We start from the raw sequence: 22,342 nt of genomic DNA, 5'->3' as shown, positions 1-22,342 counted from the left end.
CTGCTGAGGGGAGCAGCGGGCGGCAGGAGAGGTCTGCTCGCCATGTGGGACCCTCCTCCAGTGGCCGGGGAGCAGCCGGGGATCGAACCGGCACGGCAGAGGCCGCAGGCAGCTTCGCAACCCAGCGCTCAACTGCTGCGCCACCGGGGAGGCCCCGTATGCCAGTTCTTATATGCATAAATAAATAAAGCTTTAAAAAAAATTTAAATGGAGGATAGCACCCACAAAGATTCTGATTCAGGTTTTCTGAGATGAAATCCCAGGCATTATACCCTTTCAAAAGTTATGCAATGGCAGAACTAAGATTCTGGCCATAGTGTTTTCAGGAGTCAATGGAAGAATCTGAGTCACATCTACCGCACAGTTTTCAGTCACTCAGGCAGACCTTCTTCGACTCTAGAGCTGAAGAATTTTTTGGTGGCACAGGAAAAATATGTGTGGATTTACCCAGCAGTCCAGATTGGAATGCCTCCGGTTATTCCTACCCTCACTTTATCAAAAGCTTTTTAAACTTCAGAATGAAGCTTCCTGTGCCACTTATTGCCCAGCCAGCATAACTCAGACTAGAGAGCACCGCTATCTCACATCTTAGTCTACCCTAGTCCTGGCACAGAGAATCTGCATCATGAAATTAGTTTCTTTTTTTATGTCCTTTCCCTGAAAGCAAACTGAACTTGACCATCTTGTCAAGATTCCTAGTATCTTAAGATTCATTTTAACTAGAAAGTAGTCTTTTCCTTCTTATATTTTATATTCCTCTTAGATTTCAAGAATTTGATTCCTGGGTAGTGGTGAGTTTTCCATCATACACGTCTGGAGTTAGAGATGCAGCTATGGCCCCCTATTTACTATAAGATCTTGCAAAAGGTACTTGCCATTTCTAAAATTCAGTTTCCACATCTCCACGAGGAAGAAAACAATAGTATATATCTCACAGGGTTGTTGTGAACCTAAAAGAGTATTACAGTACATGTGGAGTACAAGGTATAGTGCAAAGTAGATATGAAATACTCGATTATTATAGGCTATTAACATGATAGCCATGATCATGAAAATAAGTAAGAAGGAGAGAAAGAGAGGGGGAGGACTCTTCCTAATTCCCCTTAAATATTTGTGCAACAATTCATTGAATTCCCAAATTAATTAATGGATGGATGGAATAAATACATTTAAAGAGAACTTAGACTTATTATTGTTCTCTGCTATACAAAATATTTCTATTTTAATTTTCTAACAATTAAAAGAGTAATCATTAATTACATACAATGTGAAAAGTCTGTCCTTTTGCCTCATTGTTTGACACAGTTGGATTTTTTTCATTTTTTTCATTTTTTTCATTTTTTTCATTATAAGTTATGGGGCCTCCCCTGGTGGCGCAGCGATTGAACACTAGGCTGCGAAGCTTCTGGTAGCTTCTGCAGCTCCGGTTCGATCCCTGGGGCCGGGGATCCCAGGGGTGAGGGTCCCACATGGCGCGCAGACCTCTCCTGCCGCCTGCTGCTCCCCTCAGCAGTGTACTTCGTCAGTCTGCCTGTTCTGTTCCCTGCTCTGGCTCTGGTGAATTCTCTCACCCTCCCACGCTTCTGACTATACCCAGTGCTTGTATAAATAAATAAATATTAAAAAAGAAAGAAAGAAAGAAAGAAATTATAAGTTATGTTTAAATTACTCTGACTTAAAATATATAAACCATTTTATGTGGAGATCACTTTGTAGGTGGCTTCCTTCAAAGATAAGGACCAAGAGTATCTGAAATAAAAACCTAGCAGAAAACATGAGAATGTCAACTGCAGAAGCCACCCAACACTTATTTAGGTACAAGGTCATAGAAGCCAACAGTAGAGTCAAACATGAGCCCAAACCAGAAGTCACAAGGACAGTAGCTAAGAGTTTTTGCTGTATATGACTGATTTGCAACAGAATCTCTTATGTGGCATAAGAAAGGCATTTCTTAGAAAAGCAATACCAGGTAGACAATCCAGATGTAATACTCCTTAATGATCCAAAATACTCATTGAATAGCTATCACACTCCCAGACTAGTGGTATAGTGGTGAACCAAACCATCTCCTTTTTCTCTCATACATACATTCCAGAAAGGGACACAGACAAATAAATATAGAGGGAAATTGACATATAAATATAGAGACCTGGATTAAAAGGAGGCAGAGAAATCTATGGGAATGATATTTGAAGTTAAGTGAAGAGTCCATACAAAGGTATGGGATCCATTATGTTTCATTAAACAGCAAGGAAGCCCATTTAACTGAAGTAAAGAATCAAGGAGGAGGGTAGAAGGAGATTTAAACAGAAGCCAGATCATGTTCTGGAACAGCCACCATTTCTTCACAATTTAGGAATGTTTTTCACATTATATGGTCATTGTTCCCCACTTCACAGATGGAGGAACCAACCCTTCTAAAATCTCACCTTAGTAAAGTGATAGGCGGGACTCCCTGGTGGCACAACGGGTTAAGCACAGTGCTGTGGAGCTGTCCAGAGTCTCTGCAGCATGGGTTCGATTCCCGGTCAGCCAGGGAGATTCCCACATGGCATGGCAGACCTCTCCTGTGTCACCTGCTGCTCCCCTCAGCAGTATATTTCTGTCTTTCTGCCTGTTCTGCTCCCCACTCTGTCTCTGGTGAACCTTTTCACCCTCCCACGCCTCTGGCCTGTACCCTAGCTCTTGTATAAAAATAAATAAATCTTTAAAAAAAATAAAGTGACCAGCATATATCACCATGTGATAGAGCCAAGTCCAGCATCCACCTTGTGTAACCCCACTGTCTGGGCCTTGTGCACTCCAGCTAACTGCTTCTCCCAATTACTTTTTCTACTCAGCCAGACAACCCTGATTTCCCTATCACAGTACCATCACTAAGGTTATTTTAAAGGCTGCACAAAGAGAAGACTGGGTACACCCCATTCTCTCTCTTTTCCACAAAACGATTGAATAGCTGCTGAATAGTTCAAGTCATCCACAGCACACCATGCACTAACAAGAGGCCCACCCCCTAAGGGGCTCTCTCCTCCCCTGAATTCACTTTAGGGGACTCACTTGATCAGAAGCCAAGGAAGCTGGCAGGAGAACAAGGCTTAATTTTGAGGAGGCGGCAGAGAGGGAAGAACAGAGGGACAAGATACAACAAATGCTCACGTCTTGCCACCACCATTGTTTTATTTTTTAAATGGGAGAGATGTCTGCTTACTGTCCTATCTTAGTTAATAACTCTTTGGATACAGGAGATACAGCCCAGATCAGGCAAGTCCAAGAAGAAGCGATGTGTTATTAAAATATTCTGAGGAATCCCACAGAAATCCAAGAACAGGAACCAAAGCACAGTTAGGATTTAGGAAACCTGGAAAGTTACAAGGAATGCAGGGTCCTCTTGAAGGGCCAGTCTCTGTCATGAGTCCCAGGAGTCTCTCTACAAATCTCATCTGCCTGCTTTAGACTGGTGTGTTCTTTCTGCTTACTGCTAGTATTATTTGTTCCACTTTGGGTCTGCCTGCCTATGCCAATTGTCTCCTTATTCCTGATTGTTCATAAATTTTCAGATCTGCTTTCATAACTAACTGGCCTCTATACTTGTGTGTCTTTCTGTTCAAATTCTCAAAATAGAAGATTCTCTTTGACCCCATCATTCCTTTAAGCTCTACTTTTGGCTCTCAGGCCAACTAGTGGGTTGGATCCTCTTTGTCCAATCAGCTGTGGCCAGGGGCTGGAGTACACAGAAGAAGATTATAATTACTAGCAAGGGGCTTTTCTTTACACAATTGTTTTAGCTATTCCAATTCCTTTACCTTTTGACAACATTTTTAATAATAAAAGATTATTCTATCTAAAATTAATCTTTTCTAAAATCTCACTGGTCAGCCCAGTAGAAAGAACTCCAAAGTTTAAGAACCCTTTAACTTCTGAAATGCTGTGCCAAATTAATAAAAATATAGATTTGTGAACAAAGAAAATTGCCATGGACAGAGCGGTAATTTTATAATGATTAAAAAAAAAAAGGGGGGAGAGTAGCACTCCAGTTAGAGGTAAGACCAGTGAAATCAAAGACTTTCTCCCCTTCACACTGATTATTCTTCAAGTTAGACCCCCCCTACATTACCTTAAACAGGGCATTTTGGGACAACCTTAGAAGCCCACAGAGTGGAGTTAATGTACTGTTTGTGAATTAAGCAGCATGTTTATTTATAAGATGTTATAATAGTTGTTTGTATCACAGCTGTAGTGGTCTAAACATGTTGCTAGTCCCAATATTAAGACTGAGGTCTTATTTGTTTGCTTTAATAACACACATTGGCAGGCCCCTAAGTAATCAAGACTAAGTTTAAATTACCATGGAGTTACTTCCAGACCCTAACGCCCTTCCAATAATGCCAACAACCTAGTTGATGTCTTTCAGTTGCTTAAGACAGATATGCCTACAGTGATCATGAATGAAACATAAAGGTTATGGTGTGTGACAAATATTGAACAAATTTTAAAGTACAGACGAAAAGGAGGAGGAGGAAGAAGAAGAAACCCAGATTCCACTTCATTGATATAAATTTTCCTACCATCCCTTATTACAAGATACCAAGATAAGGTCATCGAGCATGTATGGAAGAGATGTACTCTGTTGGCTGTCATGAGTGGATAAGAGCTGGGCTCCTGCATCAAGGGAACGAAGAAGGGGCAGTGTAAAGCAATGAACAGAGGCAATGTGTTGGCAAACTGGGAGTACATACCCTATTTATTCCATTAAAATTCAAATTTTGAAAAACACTAAGCAGAATGGTAATGACCTATGGAGCTCTGATTTTGTGACTCTGGAAAAAAAAATGCAATCCAAACTCTTTAACCTGGCGTTCTCTATTCATCAGCTTCTGGTTCCTTTTGACTTTTCCAGTTTGTTTTTGTTCACTATAACACAGCTACATTGAACTTTTGTGGTTACCTAAGTCTTTCTCTGCTACTTGCACATATACTTTCCTCTTCCTAGAATGCCTTTCCATTACATATTTTTAAGAAATTTCTCATCCTTGGGCCTCCCCTGGTGGCGGAGGCAGTTGAGCGCAGCACTGTGAAGCTGTCTGCAGCCTCTGCAGAGCAGGTTCGATCCTGGCCAGCCAGCAAGAATCCCACATGGTGTGACAGACCTCTCCTGTCTCACCCGCTGCTCCCCTCAGCAGTGTATTTCACTCAGTTTGCCTGTTCTGTTCCCCACTCTCTCTCTGGTGAATTCTCTCACCCTCCCCCATGTCTGACCTGTGTCCTGGTTCTTATATGTATGAATAAATAAATCTTAAAAAAAAAAGAGAAGAAAGAAATTTCTCATCCTTTTTTTTAATTCTGGAGGGCCCTTTAACCCAAGTCAACAATACAGCCACAGTGAGGTCTGTCTTCCCATAGAATCATGTGCAGGACTGTCTATTCATGTGCATGCAGATTTCAATCACATGCCCTCTTTCTCCAGAGTTCCTTGAAGATGGAAATCTTGTTTTTTAATTATCTGCCTCTGTATTTTTAACACTTTATGGTGGAGTCTGTCTTACAGATGGAGCTTGGTAAATATATAAATGAACATGTGAATAAATGAATATGAATTAATAATAACAATAACAGTAAGGATTAAAAAAGGCATGGCACATGCAAAAATTGCAAATATTTTAAGCATTTTATATATATATATGTATACATATATATTTATATTTGAATCCTTAAATTAATAATGCTCTGTATTTCCACTTTATAAACAATGAAACTGGGGCCCAGAAGATGAAGACATTTGCACAACCAAGGTCAAATAACTAGTAAGTGTTGGAGGCATTTAGCTACCTCAGACATTTTTCTCCTCTAGGCTCCTGACTCCACCCTAATTGGTAGCAGTCTTGGGAAAACCAACACTTCCAAGTACATTTGTGACTGCAGTAACTAAATGCCCTCACTGTCCTATAATTCAGGTCACTCAGGGACCATTAACTATCTGGATGAGGCTGCTGCCATGGGGAATTTATAGAGAAAAGCAATGCGTTTAATTAAGTAGTTGTCGAAAACACCCACCCAGTATAAATGGATTCTGGCAACAGAGGTGCTTTTCTTGCTGCCAGAGTACTGCCACAGGTCATTAACATCTTGATAGATTTGAGGTTCTTTTTAGCCTGAGTGCTTTCATCCAAGGATGGAGACAAGTCTCATTGGGCTTAGGGCTGCTTGGAGGCCCAGGGTAAGGAGGCAGGACTTCATCAATGGACCCTGGTAGTGTTGGTGAAAGGCTTCAAATACTACATGACTCTATCAGAATTAAATCCAAATCAGGGTCTCCCTGGTGGCGCAAGGGGTTAAGACACAGCACAATGAAGCTATCCGCAGCCACTGCAGCATAAATTTGATCCTCAGCCAGGGAGGTGACCCACATGGCACAGCAGAACTTTCCTGTCTCACCTGCTGCTCCCCTCAGCAGTGTATTTCAGTCAATATGCCTATTCTGCTCCCCATTCTGTCTCTGGTGAGCCCTCTCACCCACTGCATCTCTGGTCTGTATCCCAGCTTTTGTATGCATGAATAAATAAATATTTGGGGAAAAAAATCCAAATTAAGTCTGTGGCATGTGTGAATTCTCTACTATGGCCAGAGTCTGCACTAAGCACTGGGCAGAGAGGGGGTTGGACAAACCTGAATCAGAATTGGGCCCTGCCTCAAGGAATGTTTCCTCACAAAATGCCCAGGGAACTATGTTATGTAGTCTGATATAAGCACAAAGAAAAGAGAACAGATTATTTTGGATAAATCAATAGGGAAAGGCTTTATGGACATACTTCTCCTGAAGGACAGGAAAGGTCTGGAAGGACAGAAAGTCAAACAAAACAGATCAAATTGGATGAGTACAGCCATGCAGCCAAGGAACTGTGCCAAGAACTTTGAGGGAATGACAGGCATTTCAATCTGAATAGCAGAATTTATAAAGGGACATAACAGTTAAGACCAAAGAGGAAAACTCACACCATAGCATGCAGGATCTTAAAGGTGCAACAGGACAGCATGGAGACAGTAAAAGTCCCTGGAAGTCCTCAGACTTCATGAGAATGAGAGTGATATGGACCAGGGCTCCTCAAATTATAATAGGCCTAGGAATCAAATGGGGATCTTGTGAAAATGCAGATTCGGGTGTGAGTGGGGTGGGTCCCCAAGGACAGCATTGCTAACCTGCTCCCGGGTGTTGCAGATTCCAAGACCGCAACAAAGGTTTAGAATATGCTGACATAGGGTTAGGTAGAAGATTTAATTCAGAATGATAATATGCACAGTACTTTTACTATTCATGATTAAAAAGGATCAGGAATCCCTAATTTATTGGTTTTATTGGTCTTTTCACATTTTTAAAAAAAATATTTATTTGTGCATACAATAACTGGGTACAGGTCAGAGGTGGGGGGGGGGTGAGAAGATTCACCAGAGACAGAGTGGGAACAGAACAGGCATACTGAGTGAAATACACTGCTGTGGGGAGCAGCGGGCCAGTCAGGAGAGGTCTGCTGCACCATGTGGGTAGCTCCTTGGCCGGGGATCGAACTCATGCTGCAGTGGCTGCAGACAGCTTCATAGGTTGTGTGCATCTTAATCCCTTGTGCAACCAGGGAGGCCTGGTCTTTTCACATTTTAATTATTACTAGCAATACTATCTATGAGGGAAGTAATCCATCTTGCTTCATAACATAATTAACTGTGACAAGAAAATGGTATGATTAACCTTAACCCATCAGTGGTCCCCACCATCCCCTCTAGGTATCTGACTTTTCAGTTGATTCTGGGACAAGTCTAAATAAAGTTAGATGAACAGCACAAACTTGAGAAAGCAGGAGAGGAAAAGGTTTCTAAACCTGCTCAATGAATCTCTGACCCTCCTCCCTTGAACAATAGACAATCAACAAAGAAACCAGACACAGGCTCAAAGATCATTGAACCATTTAAACTGCAGTGATCACTGTGTTGGGAGATGAAAAATCTTGAAGGCAGCAAGAGCAGTGTGACGCGAAGACAGCGAGGCTGGGAGAGAGTTCCCATGAAGTCAAGCCCTCCTGTGACCCTTAATAAGTGGTTGCCCTTAGACAGGTCATTTAATCTCTGGGTTTCTTCATCCATAAAATAAAGCCAATAGTTCCTCCTGCCTTTCTCTGTGGGTCTGTTAGAGGATCAAATGTAATAACAGGTGTGAGATCATTTACACACAGTACTGCTTTGGGGCCTGTCTTCTGTGAGGCCCCTGTGCCTGGGGCCTGGGAAATAGCCCTCAGTCCCTATTTCTTGATATTCCTTTATCTCTCAAGATGCTTCTTTTTACTTACACATCTAGTACAGAGCTTTCTTCTGGAGGACCCTTCTAAATGAAGCAGAGCTGTCCTGCACACTTTTAGTGGCTCCACCAAGCCCAAGAGAAAGAATTCTGAGTTTCCCCAACATGTTCCTGCTGGAGGATCCACAGCTACATTTTACTCAGGGGCATACACGGAATCGTTGCACAAGAGGGAAAGGCTTTATCAAGAAAAATCAGGGCAGTGTAATGCATTGTGGAGTCCTGTGAGTTTGGAGTGTTTTGTCATTATTTACAATTTAATTTAGGACCTCCCTTGTGGTACAAGGGGTTAAGTCTAGGCACTGTCAAGCCACTGTGGCTTAAGTTAGATCCCTGGCCAGGGAGCAAATCCATAAGGCACAGCAGACCTCTCCTGTCTCACCTGCTGCTCCCCTTAGCAGTGTATTTCAGTAGATCTGCCTGTTCTATTCCCCACTCTGTCTCTGGTGAGTCCTCTTACCCCACCCCCACACACACCTTTGGCCTACACCCCAGTTCTTGTATGTATACATAAATAAAAAATAAATCTAAAAAAATTTATTTATTTGGTGTGAAACTACATAATTAATTGTAATTACTAACAGCTGATTATCAAAATTCCTGAAATTGTACCACTTGCCTCTTCTGAGCTTTTGTGAACCAACTCCAGCACACCACTGGATCCAATCTTCATTGATATTGTACATGTATCTAACTTGTCACCCATGCATTCACTGACCCTTCACATTTCAGATAGAGACAGGTCACAAAACTTCACCCATGATACCAAATTCAACAAAGTTCTGAAGGTGGCTACTGCAGGGCAAACTTACATTGTACTAAAATTGGACCTCACCCCTCATAAAGCTATGTATTCTATTTTTAATATCATATGTTCCCCTACAAAAATATTAATGTAATTGATTATAGGAGGCTGATCCAGACCTCTAGTTGGGCATTAAAAAAAAAACACAGTATATGCATTTTTTTTTACCTTTCTAAAATCTATAAAAGTATCAATCTGACTTCTAACTGTTCCCAAGCGTGTTGAATAAAGAATTGTGACCTTTAGTCATCTTCCTAAAGTATAAATACAGTCACAGTTTGCCCCCATCAGTGCCTCCCCATTGGCATTTCCCACCTTGTCCTCTTCTATGAACCTGCTTCTAGGATTCTCACGCAGCGTGACCAAAGATTGAGCTGGGATCATTAATCATCCCTCACCTGTACCATAAATCTTTGGGAAAGAATCAGAACCCAGCTGCTGCAGGGGTGTAGTTCATCTTCCTTACTATATCACTACATGATCTTCTTCTGGCCACTTCTCCTTATTCTCCATTTCTCATCTATAAAATGAAAATCTCAAAACCAGTAAGAGTATAGTGAAGATAAAGCAAGTTCATGGGCATGAAAATACTTTGGAAAGTGCTATAAACATCAAAGGGTTTTTATCCCATCATTCTAAAATCTGAATGTGAGTTTGAAAGCAGCCAGGGTTTTCTCATTTCCATAAAAGGATCTGAGGGTTGATGTGCATAAAGACCAGTGATTTCCATCATACACACACAGAGTGCTTTGTTTGAAAAGTCTTGAATGGTTGGTGGGATTGGCGAAGTTGGTCTATTTTGCAGTCCCTTTAACTCATAAGACCTGCATAGATGGCTTTTAGTTCATTGTAAAAAAAAGAATAAAGGGGACAAGAATTATCTAGGCTCTCATTTTTCTGGCCTGTGCATTTATAAGTTTGTATAGTTTGTTTTGCTGTTGTCATGGGGTGGTGAGGGGGAGCATTTCTTGTTTGTTTTTGCTGTAACTGTTTTGTCTTTCAGTACGTTAATCCACTATAGTCTCCAAACAAACAGGCAAACAAACAAGACTTGAGTGTAAAACATCTATGAACTCTTCTCATGTTTTTGGCCTAGACAGTTACAGTGACTTGGAGCTTATTCATTTAGTATAGATGCCTGAGCCATGTTTTTTACAACCGGCATCTCTTTCCATTGAAAGAAGACAGTCTCAGCCAGCTCTAAGGCCTAACATGCAACAAAAGGAACTTGAAAATGATTCCTACAGTAGACATGACTGCAGTCAGAGCTTTTAATGAAAGTAGTTTTTGATGAGGGGCAGCAGGAAGTGGGGAAGTGCAAGAGGATTTGGCAGAGAGGAAGACTAAAACACACAAAAGTCACCATCTAAAGAAGATAAATGGATTCCAAGGTGCAAAGGAAGAAAGTCTGACAGCAAACAAGATAATACAATGACTTGAAATTCCATATTCACACAATGTACCCAGCATTGTTGTTCTTTATATAAATGTGTATTATAAATGAAAAGAGAAATAGGAAACAGTTGCCAGATAGCCCTTACCAATGGTTTGTTCTTCCTAATGAAATGATTTCATTCATATATGAAATACAGAAAAACAAAACAAAGGAAAAGATAAAACTAAACTGATCCAAATCCAAGTAGAATTGAAGTTACCAGTGGGAGCAGCTGTGGTGTAGGGACCAAAAAAGGCAGGAGGACCCAATGGATTATGGTGGAGAACTATGGATGCCTTGGTTGTAGGTGAGGTATGATACACATTTCAAGAAGGCGAACTTATACCTCTAAATCACATACAGTCTGTAAACCAGTGTTACTCAACAAAAAATAATGTACAATAAAAAAGAAAACTATCCTAGTTATAAAAAGAAAAGATTTATCTTTCTCATTATTAATCAATATAGTGATTATTTTACTTATCATTGTATAGACTATGGCATTCCTAACACCCTCTTGATGAGTAAATAAACGATCACACAGACAAAAGAGTTCAGGGCATGTCAAAATGATGATCATGTCCATGTTGTCATTTGCAATGTAGGTTCTTATTTCTAAGAGAAGTCTGGGGATGAAAGAGTAAAGTTATTAAAGTGATAAGGATTTCAGTGTTAGACTTAGTTTTTATCCTACTTTGGGATAAGAATCCTGCCTTCCCTATATTTCATGATTTTCCTATTTCAACTACTCATGCTATTGTATAAGATAAAATTCAAACGGTATATGTTGACTTCATTCATCCTCTTTCATAATCTTCCTTTCCAGTGTATTCAGAGTAAGATGGTTCATGGCCTGATGTGGTTAAAGGAAGAGTGTCTGTAAGTGACAGAGGTTGGAACCAGAAAGATGAGCTAGGAGTTTTATGCAATAGTACTGGAGAGCAATAATGAGGACCTGACCTAAGCTAGTCAAGTTGAGTGAAGCAACTAGTCAAGAAAACAGTTGTAGGAATCAAACCTGGTCATACCATCAGCAAAGTTGACCACAACACTTTACTCTCTAAGTGGATATAACAATCAACTATCTTACACTGCAACCTGGAGAAATTCTTTCATGGATCCATCTTCTATTCTGCTGAATGGTGTCAAGAAAAAAAAAATGCTAGTTTTCCACTGCCCTTCACTTAATCACAACTACTTACTCAGTCAACAGCCAGAACCCTTGAATATTCTCTCCAGAAGTCTCAGTTATGTGGCCTTTCAAATCTTCCATGGCAGTTTCAATGGCTCCTGGCTGTATAAGAAGAGGAAGAGATCTAGTTTAGAGAGGATTAAGCTGTTTTTTTGGTTATAATTAGTTTGAATATCCCAGCAGCTCCTCCAGAAAGCTGATCAGAAAAGGGAAAGCTAGATCTTGCATTCTAATATTTGTTCTTGGCGCTGCCTGCTGAAGACAAAGTCTTGAATTCTGGTATTTATTTACTGAGCAGCTTTCTTGGGTGGGACAAAAGTGACACAAGAACTGTCTTTCATAATCTTACTGATACTTTCCCACAGAAATGAAGACACAAACATTTTCAGGGGACAATTTTTCTGACCAAAGGAATTTCAGAGCATTTAAAAATCTATACATGAATGAGTCAAACCTTCCATTCTTCAAAGAGCACATCACATTAAACCTAATAAATTCCTTTAATGTTGTGATCATAAATTTCAGCTATCCCTAGGAATAAACTATTTTGTCATCTCACTTTTTTCTTCACTCTTTTCTGAGTAGATCTTCCTACTTATGGGTCTACCTCTGGTAGATTAACACTGGTTCTGATAAGAAATACATAGTTCAACTCAGTGATTCTTAAACTTCAGTGCATATCAGAATCACCTGAAAGGCAGATTTCTGGGCATGGTAGCCAGAGTTTCTGATTAAACAGGTTGGGGTAGGGCTGAGAATTTGTATTTCTAACAAGTTCCCACATCAGGGTGTTGGTATGAAACTCTACTGAGAACCATTGTTCTTGGTAATCATTCCCAAACTTGACTTTACATCAAAATAACTAGCACAGGTTTAAAAATATCCTGATGCTAAGGCTACAGACCAGACCATTTATACAAGAAACTTAGTGGATGGGACTCACTATCACTATATCAGGACTTTTTAAAAGCATCCCAAATGACTCCAATGTGTAGCAAAGGTAGAACTCAGAGCTTATCTAGTCTAGACCATTTCATTTATAGGTGTCAAAACAGGGTCTAATATGAGAAGTCATTTTCCACTTCATTCAGCTTAGAAATGGCAGAGACAGACAGGAAACCAGATCTCTCATTTCTTCATTTCAAAACATTAAGTTGCCCTCAACCTCAACCTTATGCAACTAACATGTAGATCGCAAAATCTGGTACCTTCTCTTTATAGTAGTGCTTTGATGCCAAATATTAACATTTTAATCCTCCCAGTCTGAGATCCTTATCTCATAAAAGGAAATAGGGATGTCATTTTTCTCTCAAAGATGGTGTGGTGATAAGATGTGGGTTTTCAATCTATGCTAAAAGGCTTTAAGCATTTTGGCCAGAGTCCATCGGTCAAGAAAAATCCTATGTGGGAATCCATGCATGAAAAACAGGAAAAGAATGGAGCTGTGTCAGTGGAGTGGGGATGAACAATACAGAGCTTACCTTATTTATCTCTCCTCACCCCCTCTAATACACTCCACACAAACCCAGTCCTTCTAGAAAATGGGCAAGACAAACCCTGAACAGAGATGAATGACTTGGTTTCATAGGCCATACCTATCATGAGTTAATGCTGTAAACTTTAGTCAACTACCTTTTTCCTTCACTTCCATTTCTTCATCTGAGTAAACTGGACCAAAGTTTTCTGAGCCAAGATGATGGTCTAAACCTCCTAGAATTCTTTAAGAAAATATGATCACAAATTTTATACCAAGAGATTCTGATTTTATTCTTTTAACACATTTCTTGCTGAATCAGACTCTCATTTAGTAGACTGAATGATTTCTGGCTTTCTTGTTATCCTCTGATGCTGGTGAAAGGTTGTCAGAAGCATAATATGGCATCCTAGCCTACTGAAACCTGAATGGCATGAAATCAGTAAGCTCTAGGACATTAATCAAATATGTCTTGAGTTCTTACTAACAGAGGAAGTTGTACCTGAATCATTTGTTACTGCTGGCAGGACTGAACTACCCAAGAGGAAGTGCCTTGTTGTTCCATAACAATCCCCTCTCCGTCCATCCTCAGTACTGCCACCTGACGCCACCAAGCCCACTGGTCAAATTTTCCCAAAACTGGTAATTTCTTTGATGACTCATCATGGGTACTTTTCCTGTCTCCTTTTCTGTATTCACATAATTTCTGCCTCAGATAATATAACACAGTAGTGAAACTAATACTTTTAGAAGAAAAAAATAAATAAGTGGAATTGGAGGACAATGACATTATCCTAAAATAACCATTTTGCTGAACACTTTTATGCCAGACATTTTGCCAAAAATATTTGAAGGAAAATAATGCAAAATTTTTCAAAAACTTAACTTGTCTTCTCTATGAAAAGCAATTGGCAAAATCTATAAAATTGATCTACTCTTTGATCCACACATTATACCTCTATGATTATTCTACAGATATACTTGCATATGTGTAAAATGACATGCATATAAAGTGTTTTTGCAGCTTTGTTTGTGGATAGTAAAAAAAAAAAATTGGAAGTAACCCAAATACCTATCAATAAGAGATTAATTAGTTAGATATATTGTGGGCATATCCATAAAATAGACTATGATGAAGATATCCAAAAAATGAGGAAATTTACACTAATATGGAAAGATTTTAAAATGCATTAAGCAAAAGAAAAATGTTCCGAAAGTAATTATGTCACCCTTTGTGTAAAATGGAAGAGGAAGGGTAAAAGCAAATATTTGTGTTTGCTTGTATATTCCTGAAGGATCAGCTTTATAGAAACCATTGAGGAATATCTAGAAACTGTTCACAGTGGTTTGCCATAGGTTGGGAACTTGATGGACAGGCATTGAGTATGGAGACCTTGCACTACACTTTTTAAAAAGTGTTAAAAAGTGTGTTCTTCACAGAATGGTTTGGAATTCTCTGTAAATGGCTAGAGCTCTGTAAATGTCCTCACTGTCTATGATTACCAAATACTTTTACTTTCAATAGAAATGTTGATTATGCCCTTATGGAATAGTAACTCACTGTGCTCCTATAAAGCTTTTTACTCTCCTTTATTTGTTATTATCAGTTACTATAATAAATTTAGTCATTTAGTGTTGGAAATAAAATAAAGTATATGAACACTTTGACTTGTGCGCAGTACAAGGTTTAAATTTGATTTTCTGCTCACTGTGCAACTCAAGTCATCTTCTCATTCTACACAGCAGTGAACTGATCTGTTACATGAATAAGATTAACTGTAGTGGAGTTGTTGGGAGATGGTAAAACACTTGGTAACATAGGACAAAATATTTTATTATCATCCTTACTGTTTATATGAGATAAAAAAGAAAAATAGGGTCTCCCTGGTGGCACAGGGGTTAAGCACTGCTCTATGAAGCAATACACAGCCTCTGCAGCATGATTTCGATCCCCGGCCGGCCAAGGAGAAACCCACATGGTGAGGCAGACCTCTCCTGTCTCACCCACTGCTCCCCTCAGCAGTGTACTTTGGTCAGATTGCCTGTTCTATTCCCCACTCTGTCTCTGGTAGATCCTCTCAACCCCCACATCTCTGGCCTGTACCCCAGCTCTTATATGTATAAATAATTAAATCTTTAAAAAAAAAGAAAGAAAAATATTGGTATCAGAATTTGGGAATCAAATGGCTACCACACTGAGCAATTAGCTCTTACACTTTTGCAGCTTAAACTAATAGGGAAATATGTATTATTCATCACAGATAAAAGAAAACTAAGCAGTATTGACACCTCTAAATTTTAAGAAAAATTACTAGGGGGAAATCCTCACTTGTAAGTCACTATGCGCCTTCCTGGTCTTATCTCCTCCAATAGTCTCGCACTGAATATCTTCAGTCATAATAAATCTGCTTGAGGGCATTTCAAAGGCATATGTATATTTTTCCTCATTTCCTTGAGTTAAGCTAGCCTGGGAGAGTTACCACACAACCAATACTCATGTCTTCTGCTCATGTTTTATTGCATGCTGAACTTCTTAACTAGACAATAAAGAAGGGGCCAGTATAAGAGAGAATGTTCCTAGGGACTGGGACACAAAATGATCTCTCTTGTAGGTTTCATCATGCCCACATAGGGATCACTTTGTGGTATACACAAAAAGCACTAATACCAGCATTCAGTTTTATATGATTGTAAAATTCAAGCAAATTTGTCTTTCTCTGAAAATGAAGGAAATGCACCCTATTTCATTTTTCTTAAGTGTCGTCTCTGAGAAAAAAATATCATTTTTATTATGCCCTTTAAGGGACATGAGTGTAAAGAAAGGCATTGAGAAATCTTTTGCCCAGTGAGATATGTAATTTCTAGATCAGAAAGAAGCTCACATAGACAATAACAATACAACTAATATATTTAGTTGTTCCCAATGCAAAAGCAAGACACAGGGAACCCTATAGTAAGAGAAGAGGGAAAAGGAGAAAGTTTGAAAGCCAAATTAGTGTCATGAACGCAATGACATCTTGCTACACAATGGGAAGTCCCAAACCTGCTTATTACAGTCTCGTTGCTCACAATAGAACACAGGCTATAAAAAGGCCAGGGGGAACCATTAATTAAATATTAAAAGATCAAATAGTTTTAGTCCCATTAGTTTGTATGTAATTTACATTCTTAAGTATAAATTTAGAGATAATTCCCCATCCTTAATCGCTTTCAACTTTCTGATAAGGTATCTGCAAATATAGAGCCCTACAGGGAGTTTAAAAATATCTTTCCCCATGCAGATCAAGTATTGTTCCTTTCATAAGAAGTTGCTTTTGAATATCAGTCTCCACAACTAAAGTGATTATCATAATATACCTCGAGTTATTAGCCTTGAGGGGTACTTTTGTTCTGAGAAGTCACTAGGCCCCTTTTTAGATACAGCTAAGCAATAATAGCTGATGAACTAAAATAGGAAAAAAAGGTTATCTAAGCAGACTGATAGCTAGTGGTTCAGATTTTCATTACTATAACACTTCTTTCATTGTCCAAGGTTAGAGGCAGTGGCAGGTTAGTAGAAAGTGCCAGGAATCTCAGTTTCCAGTCCCCACATGATCCCCAAATTGCTGGGTGACCTTGGAAAAGTCACATTGCCTTTGTGTGTTGTGGGGTTGGATTAGATATTATCTAAACTGCCTTCTGGCTCTAAGCAATAATGTTGCTAAGCTATCTCAAAAGGGTACAGTTTCCATAAATAAATGATAGCCCGAAGAAAAAAGCAACATGCTAGAATGAATGAACCCATAAATGAACACAATACGTCTATAATTACTTCTTTACGATGTGGTATTCAGAAGTGTTAATACACCAAATGCATGAGATTATGTTGCTAAAAATATCTCTTATTTGTTCTGAATTAATTTATATTTCCATGTAATAGCTTTACATTTAAAATTCATGCAATTGATCCTACTTATGGAATTGAGTGCTTACTCATGGCACTTGACAAACTAAATGTCATCCTGCCATAACAAACCAAGGAATAACTTTCCTTTACCAGTTAAAAGATATAAATAGGAACAACCTAAATAACCAGCAAAAGTTAAATTTCAGTGCATCTCTATAGTGGGATGCCACAAAATTGTTAAAAATGGTGTTATGGGAATACTTACTGAAACAGGAAATATTTGGCATGTAATCATATTTTTACACAATACATTGCACATGTAAGAAAAAAAGTAAGAAAGGATATGCACCAAATTGTTTAAGAGCATGTTCAATATTCTGTGGTTAACTTTGAGTAGTGGGATTAATGGTGTCTTTTATTTTGCTTATTCACATTTTCCAAATTTTTCAATAAATCACCTTCTCTGGTACAATTTTAAAACATTAAGCAAATAAAATGCTTGACCAAGGAATACCCCCATTCAATTATATACTGCTCTCCTGAATTTGCACCATATATGCTTTAAGCATTCTTACTCTGTAATAAATCATTTTTAATTGCTGCCTAGAGTCATGGAACTATGATCTGGGAATGTGGAAATTTTGGTTATAATCCTAGCTTTGCCGCTTGGTGGTCTCTTGGGCAAGTCAGTGACCACTAACTGGTAAGACACTGGGCAAACCACAATCCCTCATAGGGATTTAGTTGCCTCTGAAAACTAGACTTGACTAGCCCCTTGGAGGAAACTGTGATCTGTGGACAGAGATTTATATAAATGCAGAATCTAAGGCTTCACCTCAGACCTACTAAGTCAGATTAGCATCTTAATAAGCTCTCCAGGTGATTTGTTTGCATGATAAAGATTGAGAAGCCCAGAAGTAGAACATCTACAGATTTCATTTCAATTCTAAGAAGTAGTGCTTTTGATGAATCTCAGACCTGAATCATTCAGAGCCTTGGTCTTATTTAATTATTCTTTGAGAAAATTAATTACCATCCTCCACTAGAACTATAGGTCCTACACATCTACATTTATATCTCAAGTATATTAATGGCATCCTCTATGACATTAATGACAGAAATGTGAATGCTGAATTAATGAAAAAGAGAGAAAAATATTTATAATAACAATGAGCTGCCGCTTAAGAAATTTTAATAACTGTGTCATGAACTGTACAAAGAACTCTTGTAAAGATAGGAAATTTAACTCCCCATTATAAAACTAGGCTTTTTTTCATACTTTGCAGATGAGGAAATATAGGAATACACAAACACACACACATACATATATTCACCCAGCCATTATCTCAACTACCAAGCACTATATTAGCAGATTGGTGTTTACAATGTATAAAACTGGATCATCCCTGCATTTATTCAAAAATATATTTTTCATTGTAAGTGTCAGTTGAACCAACATTTAGATTTTCATTATCCACATCTGCTTTAAAGAACATTCAGCATATCCATATGCTAAAAATAACTTTTTATATTATACCTCTTGATGTGAAGAAGAGTAAATGTTGAGTGCCTTGGGATGTAGCCCTCATAGCTTCTCAAGAGTCCTCAATTCTACTTTAGATTCATTAATAAGATTAGAAGGTTTCCTACCCAAACTCTTGAGAGCTTAAGGTTGTTTTCTATACATCTGATGGAGAAGACATTGTTTTTCACATAAATCAGTCAGTCATTAAAAACCCTTATAAAGAGGCCATGAAATCAATGAGGTAAGCTAGTAGAAAAAGCACTAGGCTTACAGACAGAAAATTCAGATTCTAGCTACAACTCCTCCACTGATATTCTGTGACTTGCACAGGTCACATCCAGCCGCTGAGACTTCAATGTGTTTATCATTAAAATTCAAGTGATAAGCCCTCTCTGCCTACTTCACAGTGTTGCCCCAAGGCCCTTTGTTTTATAAGCTATGCAGATCACACAAATAATAACTTCCTGCAAACAAATAAAGCCACTGCTGTGGCTTTAGACAGCATCGATTTAAGTAAGCTGGGCTTACATTTTCTAGAATTTTTTTGTCCTGTCTACTTTTAATTTAGTATAGACCACATGAGATATTTGTGTAAGATTTGAGAAGCAGCAAATAGGCATCAGTCATTATCCTTGATGGGTGGCCATGCAGGCCACCCAGCTCTGTGGCAAGTTGTATTCTGAGCTGCTTATCTCCTGCTTCATTTGACCCGGCATGGGACAGCACCTGGACCTACAGCTCACTGTATTATAGCTGTACCCTCTCCTCAGATTCCAATACCCCTGGGCTGGGAAACTGTGCAGTTCAGTGGAGAAAGGGATTAGCTTCTTCTGAAAGTGTTCTTCTTTTCAAGTTTCAACTTAGTGGGAGACAGACTCTGGCCCTAGTTTTAACTCATGAATTTCATTTAATCATGAGGAATTCCAGTCTATACAGGATCCAGCTTTTCTCTATTTGCTTCACAAGTTCTAATTGGCTGACCTATAGCAACTTGGGATCCTTCACCAGATGCAAAGACAACTTTGTATAGAGTCCTTAGTCAATTCTCATAATTGCACCAGTTTCTAATCATAAATCCCTCATTCTGTATCACTCACAGTTGTTTCTCTTTCACCAAACTCTGATTGACACATCATGAATACAAAGACCAAAAATCTTAAAATGTTTTGAATTTCTTTCACAGTTGTAGCTTATAACTTAACATTACATATGTAATTAAGTTCATATACTTTGAAAAACAAACCATATGCTCTACATATGCTAAAACACACACAAACACATACATATTATAACACCTACCAAATCACCTTGCATGAGTTACTGAATATATGTGATATGAGTATAAATCTGGAAACTTACCTTCTCTCTCTCTCTCTCTCTCTCTGTCTCTCTTTCTCTCACGTTCAATTGCTTCTGTTAAAACTTTACCTTAACCAAATATATATATATATTTCAAAAGCTACCAAATCAGGAGTCATTAGCTAAAGTTTATAAATAGATACAAAGTCTTACCACTACATACTTATGAGATTGAACTGAAATAAATTGCCCAGCAAAGAAATGTCTCATGTATACTTGACAAATGAGACGGTCTCTGTTACCCCAATGCACAAGTTCTCATTTTACTCTAAACTGATGTAGCCTATGATCTAATCACTACAGTATTTACTATTTGGAATGTTGAAGGATTGAGATAGACTTGTAAGGAGGAAGCAGAGATCAAAACAGAGAAATGTATTAGGTACCTGTAGGGTAAGGAAAAATGTCAGGCTTTTCTGCCCTCTTGCCATCAGGATAGATGATGGATCCTTGCGGTCCTGAATGCATGCCTGATGGCGGGCACCTGGAATAGGGAGTGGGCATAGGTAGATGGGATTCACCTGGGCTAAGACTGTGCTTTTAAGGGCGGCATCACGGGGACGCCAGCAGAAGCCAAAAGAGAAGCCGAGAGAGAAGCCAGAGAAGCAGAAGCTGAGACAAGGCCGGAGAGCCCAGATAGAATGAAGACTTGGTGGGGGCTGGGAGGCCTGCCAGCCTCCCGGCCCCCCAGCACTCTTACCTGCTGTGTACCAGGTAAATCCCAATAAAAAGACCTGCAAAACCACTGAGGACTCTGACTCCTCCTTTACCTGGTCTGCATGAGATCAGAAAACCTGCACTGTGTCATTCCTGCCACTACAGTACCAATGAATCACTCACTACTTGATCCAAACACCGGAACTTTAAAATAATGATTTTTATATCTAGATATGTAAGACTTAACCACATTAGTCACCCATCCAATTATGTTCCCAGTTCCAATGCACAGGGAAAACAACTCAGTTCCAGGTAGAAGCTACAGGTTTGAGATCTGAAAATGCCTGTTCCCACATCCTGATAGCCACATCCCGCTGGAGACGATTGAAGTTCAGCTCACTCCATCACCCATGTCTTCTCAAACACACAACAAGTACCCATTCTGGGCTCCTAGATTAACATCCTAGTTAATCCTAGCCTTAAAAGCACAGTCTAGTTGTTCTACTGCTCTCTCCATAGAACATTAATACTTTAAAATTGGTTTAGTATGAACACAGGACTAAGGAATTAAAGACCAGTGAAGGTGGAGGACCCGATTCTCCTTGATACTATATGGTGAACAAAAATAGACCTTCAACTTCTCTGAAATTCACATTGTTCACCTGTAAAATGGGGCTGGACCATTATTGTGACTATTATATGAGATAACAAATGTGAAACATATGGGAAAATGTGCTATATAGAAGGATATTATTAATTTTTAGCATTTAAGTATTTAATAGCACCGAGGATTTTATCTTTTTACCCGTGTAACGAAGTACTTCCGTGAGATGTAAGGCTGGTGATAAGGACTGGGATAAAGTGTTGATGTGGTTAGACTTGGCTGCCTTGAAATAGACCTTGGTGGTACTGGCTCTTTCCCTGAGTTCCCTTCCTCTGTGGCCAGGTGATCAGTCTCAGATGGTTGGTCATCTCCCTCTTGCTTCAAAGACACAGGCTGGAATCCTTCAAAACTTCCAATTGATGACATTTCTTCAGCCTAAAACATAGGGAGAAACAAGCTTCTTATTAAAAAAAAATTAGTCACTTGTGTCCTAGTTTCGGCAAACAGGCTGCTGTGAGCAAATGATGTTCATAAAACCAACAGAGCCTCCACCTGTTAACTACACAGAGGCCCTGAGAATGCAGCCCAGTAACAGACTCCACAGTCCTGCAGGGCTAATCAACTGGGGAGAACCAGAGTCGCTCTGGACAGAGAAAAGAAGGCTGCAAGTAGTTCCATCTTTAATCCCAGGGACCAGCTAGGAAGCTGAACAAGGAAGAGCAGTAAGAAAAAATTATCAGACAATGTCTCTTTAAGATTTCATAACATTTGAATACACATCAGATTGTAAGCTTACTTAAAAGTTAAAGGCAATGATAGTACATCTTCCTATGTGCTTGTTGGGTTGCAATAGGGCACAGAGTATTAGAACTGAGCATAATTTTTAGGTGAAACATAATGTTTCTAAAAATCTATCTTATGGAAATGATTTAGATGATGACCAAAGGTAAACATGCAGAAAGTTATTGATAACATCTAATAGCAAAAAGATGCACAGTTTAATATCTAATAGCTAAACATTGTACATAACATAAACACAATATCAAATATCTATGATCAAAAAG

General features: G+C 39.0%; 1 protein-coding gene across 1 annotated transcript in view; it reads right to left on the bottom strand.

Annotated features, from left to right (window-relative positions):
* Positions 1–21,704, bottom strand: part of TPRG1 (tumor protein p63 regulated 1) — a 101,756-nt gene extending 80,052 nt beyond the window's left edge. The window contains exons 1-2 of the mRNA XM_037524553.2: positions 21,480–21,704; positions 11,784–11,875 (exon numbers count right to left, since the gene is read on the bottom strand). Of these exons, the coding sequence (XP_037380450.1) occupies positions 11,784–11,875; positions 21,480–21,704 (317 nt within the window). The remainder of the gene's footprint in view (positions 1–11,783; positions 11,876–21,479) is intronic.
* Between the last annotated feature and the right edge of the window lie 638 nt (positions 21,705–22,342).

Source organism: Talpa occidentalis, unplaced genomic scaffold, assembly GCF_014898055.3.
Source record: "Talpa occidentalis isolate TD23 unplaced genomic scaffold, MPIMG_talOcc4v2.1 talOcc4.4, whole genome shotgun sequence".
Lineage (NCBI taxonomy): Eukaryota > Metazoa > Chordata > Mammalia > Eulipotyphla > Talpidae > Talpa > Talpa occidentalis.
The sequence above is the reverse complement of the archived record's forward strand: the minus strand, read 5'-3'. Positions and strand labels throughout refer to the sequence as shown.